The 9,459-nt window shown below is 44.7% G+C and overlaps 1 protein-coding gene across 1 annotated transcript; it reads right to left on the bottom strand.

Moving 5' to 3' along the window:
• Window positions 1-631: 631 nt before the first annotated feature.
• LOC133390004 (uncharacterized) lies at window positions 632-7,406 on the bottom strand. The gene is made up of 2 exons (XM_061637848.1): window positions 5,854-7,406; window positions 632-2,408 (listed from the first exon to the last, which is right to left on the bottom strand). The coding sequence occupies exons 1-2, from the start codon at window positions 6,392-6,394 to the stop codon at window positions 1,864-1,866; spliced, it is 1,086 nt and encodes a 361-aa protein (XP_061493832.1). The 5' UTR covers window positions 6,395-7,406; the 3' UTR covers window positions 632-1,863.
• Window positions 7,407-9,459: the final 2,053 nt, after the last annotated feature.

Genomic DNA, 9,459 nt, shown 5'->3' with positions numbered 1-9,459 from the left:
ATAAATAATAATAATAATAATAAATAATACATGAAAGGAAATGTTGATAATATCATTCTTGATATTTCAGGGGCAAAACTGTTTTTAAAAAATCCATTTTCAAAAATAGCTGCAGAAAATTGCTACATAAAAATCCAACCCACAACAATTGAGAATAAGCAAATTAATAGAAAATTAGGTACCAAATCCAAACTGGGAAGAATTCTAGCACATCCCTAGTTGATGCTGAGTACTGCAAATGGGTGGATAAAATAGCAATAATTCATTTTTTGTGCTTTAGAGTTTTCAAAATGCTTAACATACATTATCTTCCCTTTTTTCACATGCTCTGACTTAGAACTGATTTTCATTGCTGGGACTCACTGAGGTGTTTCTTTTTCTTTTCTAGGCCTACTTTAGAAGGATTGGAGGAGGAAGATGCTGTGAGCCTCTAATGCCCAGATCCTTCCCTTTTCTTTGTTTATCCTCTGGCTCGGGAGTGGGTGGGGGGAAAGGAAATTAAAGTAGTCTTCTGACTAAGCATCAAAAGTTGCCAGCCCCGACTAAACCTCCTATTACCCCCACACCAAGGAAGACTCATGACACAAGACTGGAATAATGTTATATTTATTAAATATAACATACTAGATCAAATGCAATACAGCCAATTATCAGATTAAAATACTTCGGGCAGGTGAGGCTATGCCTAACTATGAGGGATTATACCCTCACCTTCTAAAGGCAACAACTCTCCTCAGTCTGTAACTCCAGAGTCAAGGACATGGGTGCATTCCTCCCTCCTTGCTCTTAGAGCCAGTTATGTGGTTCCAACCTCCACACCATGGCCCCGCCGTACAAGCGTTCACCATGATGCGCAAGCCGGTTCCACAAGGACACTACCCAGATCCCCCCCAGACATGAAGCTCTGATGGTTCCCTAAGCAGTGCCCCTTTTCGAGAATGCCTTAAACACCTCAATTTATCCCCCGAATACCTCACCTGCCCGAATTCTATGCCAGCCAAAGCAGACACACCGCACCCAACCCGATAAGCCAATCAAATTGAACCCAAGCAGTATGGAGTAGGCAAAACCAAAGGGATTCTGAAATCAGGATCCCCCCCAAAAAATTCCTACTCAGCCCCATTTTGGCGACCAGCAAAGCTCATACTGACAAGGGAGGGAGGGTGGGTGCCGCAAGGCAAAAAGGCGAGCGCGTGAGGGAAGGAGCAGCTTTATATCCACTGCTCCACACCCCTCCAGATTGGATGAGCGATCTCACATGGCGGCACGCCTTAACTTCGAGAACCTTCCCGCGTCTTCCCTAATTGGGGTGAAGGCAAAATACGCCCCTTTACAGGAACGCTATTGCCCCCACACCAAGGAAGACTCGTGACACAAGACTGGAATAATGTTATATTTATTAAATATAACATACTAGATCAAATGCAATACAGCCAATTATCAGATTAAAATACTTCGGGCAGGTGAGGCTATGCCTAACTATGAGGGATTATACCCTCACCTTCTAAAGGCAACAACTCTCCTCAGTCTGTAACTCCAGAGTCAAGAACATGGGTGCATTCCTCCCTCCTTGCTCTTAGAGCCAGTTATGTGGTTCCAACCTCCACACCATGGCCCCGCCGTACAAGCATTCACCATGATGCGCAAGCCGGTTCCACAAGGACACTACCCAGATCCCCCCCAGACATGAAGCTCTGATGGTTCCCTAAGCAGTGCCCCTTTTCGAGAATGCCTTAAACACCTCAATTTATCCCCCGAACACCTCACCTGCCCGAATTCTATGCCACAAGAGTGGATCAGCTAAAGCTTGGTCCACTCAACCCAAAGAATTTAACAAACCCCTTAATCCCAGCATCAAATCCTCTAAAAACAAATCACACCCTGTTCGGAAAGATGGACGCCATCATCCCGAAACAATTGTGGGACATGGAACCTAATCCTATCATGAGGAATATATGCCCCTCCAAGAGATAAGACCAGAGCCCTGACATTCCTATTCACCCATTTCCTGGATCTGTCGATCCTATTAGGATGAAAAGCACCCCTCCACACCCTCCTAACTAACATATCCGACCAAACCAGTAGGAGGTTGGGAAATGAACTAATAAGCCACGTGAGATCTCGAGTGACCTTGATAAACAGGTCCATCCCTGGACGCTGCACCAAGTCATTTTCCCCCAAATGAATCAACAATACATGAGGCCGATCTGCCGAAGACATAATCCGGCAAACTGATGGCAACAGCGCATCCCATAACATGCCCCTCCAGGCTTCCCATCGAACCGTAGCTACGGCCGAAAGCTGCAGCTGTGTTCCAGGTATCGACGAAGAGGCACCCCGGTGCGCCCAAAACAAGATAGAGTGGCCACACAGTACGATCCTCACGGGGACTGAAAGGCTCAACAAACCTAATGGAAACAAAAACACAGTGCATTATAGTTAAAACCTGACATAAGACTTAAATGCATGGGAACGCCACCTGCCAATCGCCTGGATATCGCTAACGCTTAAGCCCCCAAGGGCCGCGGCCGTGGCCGCACCAATCCGCAATGAATGTAGCCCATAGACTCCAGTATCGTGACCACTGGCCAACAAGGCCCGCCGAACAACGGCCCAAAATTGAAATTGAGTCAGGGCTGTACCATCCGCATGTATGAACAGATAACGCTGGCATGCTGGCCGAATAGACAAGAATTTCCACATTGCAGACACAGGGCATAATTCAGGGACCTGGCAAGTGCGCAAAGGCACAATACTGCCATGGCCCTTTTGATCCGTCTTAGAGACTCGTAGGGAAACCCTCACAATATCAGCACCTAGCGTGCAAACGCAAAAGCATAAGGCCCTGTAGGCAACATCGCGCTTAGAGGGGACCAATACTTCACTAGGGCGAAAAGCACCATAGAACATCGTCAGAGTTACTGCAGCAAAAAGGTGCGACTCATACTGAGATGAGCATAAACAATGAAACATTGCCAGGATCTGGAGAAGGACATCGGGTGTGATTGGCCTCCTCCGGTCAGTGGGCCTGGGAGCGGAACGCGACCAACCCTCAAGGACCTTTCTGACCCTAAAATCTACAGAATGATCCGGCAGTCCCCGCGCCTTAGAGATAAAGGCCAGCGCTGAAAGTTGCCCAGCGATAGTAGAAACAGAATTGTTGTGCCCTTTTAAATATATCATAAACTGCAATAAGTGCGAAACAGGAATAGGCCACGCCATAGGCAATTCAGAAATGGTGCGAAAACGCTGGACCTTCGCAACAGAACGCTCATACGCTTTTTGAGTACTGGGAGCAAGGGCGGCTGCAATAGCGGCCCCCACTTCTAATTGCCAAGGTTCCACAGGAACGGTGGGACTGGGACTGGATCCAGTTCCGCTCCAGGTGCAAGCTCCCGAAAGCGCGCCATCTGTAAGCGGGAAAGAGCATCAGCAACGCAATTCTGTAAACCTGGAACATGCTTGGCTATGAATAAAATATTGAAACGCAAGCATTGCAAGACAAAGGCTCGCACCAAGCGCATAACACGCGGCGACTTGGAAGTCTGAGCATTGATAACGCTAACTGTGGACAAATTGTCACACCAGAAACGCACTGTATGATTTTGAAATACAAATGGCCAGATATAAACCGCTACTACTATTGGAAAAAATTCCAAAAATGTCAAATCAGAAGTGATCCGGGATGCCTGCCACTTGGCAGGCCATCTTACAGCGCACCACTGGGATCTAAAAATTACACCAAAGCCAAGGCCTCCTGCAGCATCGGAATGCACCTCTAATTCAGCTTCCAATAATAATTCCTCCTGCCAGAAAGAGAGGCCGTTAAATTCCATCAAAAACTCAAGCCACATTTTTAAATCAGCTCTCATCCCAGAAGTAATTCTGGAGGCGAGATCGAACACCCTTCATGGCGTCACAAAGACGCCTGAGGAATGCACGACCAGGTGAAATAACTTTTGATGCAAATACTAAATGACCCACAATTTCCTGCAACTGAGCCAATGTAATCTTTTTCAATCTTAGCACCACGCAAAGCCATTGCCACAGTTTCTTGTGGCAAACTGGACGACTGAGCCACAGGATCCAAAAGGATCCCTAAAAAATTAGAGAAGTAGTAGGACCCTCAGACTTTTCTGGAGCTAAAGGAACCCCCAGTTCTTTAGTTAAAGCTGCAAAGGATTGCATCAGATGGAGGCAATGTGAAGACCCAGCTGGCCCAATAAACAAAAAATCGTCCAGATAATGAGCAGAGAAGGATGAAGAGGCTTTCCTCCTCAATGCCCATTCAAGAAATGTGCTGAATGCTTCAAAAGCAGCACACGACACGGAACAACCCATTGGCATAGCCCTATCTACATAAAACTGACCCCAAAATTTAAAACCAAGCCAATCCACATCCTCAGGGTGAACAGGTAGGAGGCGAAAAGCGGATTTTATGTCGCACTTAGCCATTAAAGCGCCCCTACCGGCTTTGCGAACTACTCTCACTGCCTCATCAAAAGACGTATATCTAACTGATGTGTATGACTGAGAAATCCCATCATTAACAGAGGCGCCTTTTGGGAATGACAAATTATGGATTAAACGATATTCCCCAGGCTGCTTCTTGGGAATAATACCTATAGGAGATATCCTCAAATTTTTTAAGGGTGGAACAGAGAAAGGGCCAGATATCCGGTCAGCAATTATTTCCTTATTAATTTTTGCTAACACCACCGAAGCCATGTTGCTGAGAGAGGGCTGATTTGATGAGGAAGTAGCTATCCTAGGACCCTCAAATGGAATACGGAAGCCTTCCTTGAAACCATGAAGCAAAAAACTAGCAGCTTGCCTATTGGGGTAAAACCACAACCACCCTTCCAATGGAATTAACTTAATCGGGCTACTGGCCTTGCGACGTACCGCCGCTGTTGCCAGGCCCTCATTTGGGCTGTTGCTGTTCCCCTGTACCCTGTCGAGCTGTACGCACTCGCTGGCATGATGAGCTGGGGTGGTTGCCACCACATGAACACAGACGTGTCTGAACTTACATGGCCGTCTGAGGCAACGGCCTGTACTATTAAATGTCCAGCAGACATGCTGGGATTGAACCCACTGCCTGCCTTGGCCTGAGCCGAAGGCGGAAGTTTGTGCACGTGCTAATATATGTCCACTATCAGCTCTGTCTCCTAAAGTGGGCCTGGCGGGAGTCATAGAGCGGAGCCACAGGCCCGTGTGCTCGATATCCCAACGAAGGGTGGGGTCCAACGCCGCTCTCTGTCTAAAATTTCCATCGTAATGCAACCAAGCGGTCCCAGAACTCACGGAAGGCCCGATGAAAAATGTCCTGATATTTAATCATGGACAAAGCCCTCGATGGGTAAGCTTGAGTCATAACGCCCATATAGATAGTATAGGCGCTCAACCAATTAGGCCACAATCGATTGACCTTCCTTTTCATGGCCACCTCACGCTCCTTAAGTTCCTGACCTTCCTTGGGCTTTATCTCATTTTCACAAAACAAAAGAGTGAACAGGTCAATATATTCCCCACGCCAAATTTTTTCTTTAGTAGCTAACAGTAAATGGTCGCCCAGTGGAAGGGAAATATCGCCATGTGGATAAACTCCCTGAGGGAGAGGCAAATATGCAGGAGATTGTGCGGAAGAAGCCACAGGCGGCTGCCAAGGAGTCACGGCCGCCGTCGGCTAAGGTAACTGGGGTTGCTGCGGAACCAACATACCACCCATAAACACTAACGGGTGAGTAGTATTGCTAGGGAACTGAGAACCCGCCATTGGAGTGTCACCAGGAGGAGCAATAGAATCCTGAACCTGTGTGTGAAGAGCTTGTGACTGTGCAATTTGCTCACCTGCATAAGCAGCCGGAGAGGCAACCACTGGGGGTGCGACAAACCCCGAAGCTCCCGCAGGCAGAGCTGTGGCCGCCGGTGGCGAAAACGGCAGTGGTGCTTGAAGAGGCCCAGCAGCAGGTATGACTGGAACCGCAGGAGAAGAGATGGTATCTGGGACCGCAGGCAAAGCAGCTGGCGATCCAGCTGCTAAGGGCTCTTCAATGGGTACTGCAGCTTCAAGAACACCAATCCTGGAAACCAAATCAGCAAGAATACGATTTTTAGGCACTTTAGAAGCCAACCGTGCAGATTTCTTACCTGCTGGAGCGGTACTTGTACCCGCATCAGCGTCCAGCGGCTGCCTGCGTTCCTTTTCCAGCGCCTCAACTCTAGCTACCAACGCACGGATGGTCCCCAAATCCTCATCATCATCATAAGACATGTCCTGCTGAATTGGCGGGTGCTTTGTAGTCTGCTTCACAACACGCACCCCTTTTTTCTGCTGAGCTTTCTTGGGTGGCATATTTGTAAAGACCAAATAACAACAATTATACAACATACCAAATGCAAGTGTGACCTAATTATGAATTTACCAACTCTTTTTTTTTAAACAGTGCACGTACAGTGCAATATAACTACAATCCACCAATTAACTTAACCTATTATTATTATTACACGTATTAATTATTATTTATTTATTTTTATTTTCAGGTAAGTATTATAAGCTGGAATTAAGGGGGGGTGGAGGATTTAAGGGAAAGGGAAGTGGGAGGGGGTGTTTGATAAAGGGTATTTATTAAACTCAATAAAATGAACAAACAACAACTTTTAAATGAGTTTTAACTAACAATATACCTTAAGAATAAATTACCTAAGCTATAATTATGAATTTATGCAATATTATGCTATAAATATAATTAAGTAACTGCACAAGAAATCCAGAGGATCAACACACCACTTTAAATGCCCAGAAAATGAAAAAGGGGGGGATTAAAGGAAAAGTAAGGGAAGGGAAACAAAAAGGGTGGTGGAAGCTATGAATTAAAGGGTATTAATATACCAAAACTGCCTTCAAATATAATACAATAGCAAATAAATAAAAATATATATATAAACAATCAAAATATATATTTATCTAAGAACCAAAGATCACTGAAACTAACTAACAAAGCACCCAAACACAAGCAACTTTAACAATTTAAAGACAAACCGGAAGAAAAGGGGGGGCCAGAACAAACGGAATCAAATTTTATATATATAACCAAGGGAATATAACAACCAGGAACGTCACCACCCACAAACACCGTAAGTAAAAAACAAGCTGGGCTTTTCACGAGCAACAAATGCTGTAAAGCGCAGGCAATACAAGGGAAAACGGCCGGCGAGCCGGGGAGAAGCCGGCGGGCGTGTGGGCGGAGGCCCGCAGCCCAGCTGATCGTCGGGGCTCAAAACAACAACAGTGAATGATAAAGAGCAACGGGAAAGGGAGGAAAGAGCAGAGAAGGGTAAACGAGGTATTTTAGCAAGGAAACTATCACCAACGGAACGCTGAAAGAGCCCCTGCAAGCGCGAACCAGCAGTAAGTGCCGCAAGGTAAAAAGGCAAGCGCGTGAGGGAAGGAGCAGCTTTATATCCACTGCTCCACACCCCTCCAGATTGGATGAGCGATCTCACGTGGCGGCACGCCTTAACTTCGAGAACCTTCCCGTGTCTTCCCTAATTGGGGTGAAGGCAAAATACGCCCCTTTACAGGGACGCTATTGTCTATTTCATTATGAATAATCTAGTTTTTAGCATTCATCCTCTCTTTAAATAACTGCCCTTTGTTCATCTTCATCTCCTTTCCCTGCCCCTCGCCTTTGCAATGTAAAGCATCCTTTGATAACTCCCTTCTTCTTTCTTCCCTTTAAAAGTGCATATTAGCTCAAAGAATATATGTGCTGCTATTTTCATAAGCGTTCCTATGTTGCATCCCAGTGGGTGTGCGTGTGGGTGTAACAGGCTGACAAAGTAAAATGATGACTTTGAACCTTTTTCCAATAAAAACGTCTTGATGTCTTAATTTTGCTCTCAAATTAAATTAAGTAGCTCATTAAAAAATAGGAGATTAGCTATAGGTTGGCACTCATTTATATCTCCTTATAGTTGGAACTCTTTGGGTGATATCCAATGTTAGACATGCTAAGAGTAGACCCACTGAAATCAAGAGGCTTAAGTAAGCTAAGTCCATTGATTTCAATGCCTCTACATTGAGTATGACTTAGTTGGAGATCACCCGCGGTATTTGCTGTATAAGTGACAGTCATTCATAGAAACAGTTCTTAGGATCTGAAGGGTTATTACTAAACACCCAAACTTCCAGACCAAGCCTCATGGTATAAGGAAGGAACGGGGAAACAGCATGATACTGGAGCTGGCCTGCTTCTTTCAGTCTTTCAGATTCTCAGATGGGAAGTTAAGATCCTTTATGGAATTGTCTTAACTAGCTCTTTCAATATACAAGAAGGAGAAAACTAAAAAGTTTAAGAAGGTGTATGGCAGGTAAGTGAGCTGGCAGAAATTTAAGAGTGGGATAGCCCTGAATGCACTTTTAGGTGGTGAGTCATGTGAATAAAAATCCTGGCTGTTTCACAGATAAGTTCCATTGTAATACATACTGTCAGGAATGGTCTCTTTGGTGACCTCTGATAATGCGATTCTTAATGGAGTGCTCTGGACTGAGTTGCTGATGCAAGCAGAAATAGGAACGTATACTTCATTTCCCAAACAAAATTCCAGCTCTGACCTGAGGGCCAAAAAATATAAAAGCTTGAAGAACAAACAACAATAAACACACACACACAAGCAGTATTCTTTTCCCCCTCTGGGTGACAGGGATCATGAGAATGTAACACCAAGGGAGTCATCATCTAATACATCAGTGTCTTTTCTTTTGTACTGTACACAACTACCTTATCCACTGGAGTGGGGGAGAATACTGAATGATTGAAAAGGTGTTGAACAGAAGTACTATATAGCTAGACTCATAAATAATTTATGAATAGGTGTTTGGTTGGGCTTTGTTTGGCAAGAGGGTTGTTGCTTGCCTGAGATATGAAACTATAACAAATAATTTGCAAGGCACAAAATAAATGCAAAGTGGGAGCGCTGTCACTCACACTTGGATGTCCCATTTCACTGCAGTCCTCCCTGCTGCCCACTTACTTTTTTTTTTCAATTAATTTTTATTCAAATTTTCAAAACCAAAACAATACAAAAAGAAAAAAAACACAAATCAATAACTAATACAATAAACAAAAGAAAAGAAGAGAAAAAAATATAAAAATATTGACTTCCGATTTGTCATAGTTCAGCTATAAATCTATAATATATAACAAACCTATCTCTTAATAGATTATAAAATCACCTTCCTCCAGCGGTTATCTTACCTGCTGCCCACTCTTACCAGTACTGCTACAAAGCCTAGCCTAGGGAAACCCAGATAGTTACTCTAGCCATCTCTCTGTATGCATGTGTTGCTGAAGATGGCTGCTTTTATCTAGTGAAAAAAAAATTATGATGATGATCAGCATTCCCTGCACCCCTCATACAAGAAATTCATAAAAATGTTGAAGAGCACTGGGC

This window comes from Rhineura floridana, chromosome 8, assembly GCF_030035675.1.
Source record: "Rhineura floridana isolate rRhiFlo1 chromosome 8, rRhiFlo1.hap2, whole genome shotgun sequence".
NCBI lineage: Eukaryota > Metazoa > Chordata > Lepidosauria > Squamata > Rhineuridae > Rhineura > Rhineura floridana.
This window is presented reverse-complemented; position numbering and strand designations above follow the sequence as displayed.

Coding starts and splice junctions, on each gene's coding strand:
- LOC133390004 (XM_061637848.1), bottom strand. CDS start 6,394: ATGTTGTATAATTGTTGTTATTTGGTCTTTACAAATATGCCACCCAAG. Junction 2,409..5,853: donor CTCTCCGGCTGCTTATGCAG/GTGAGCAAATTG, acceptor TGTTTCCATTAG/GTTTGTTGAGCCTTTCAGTC.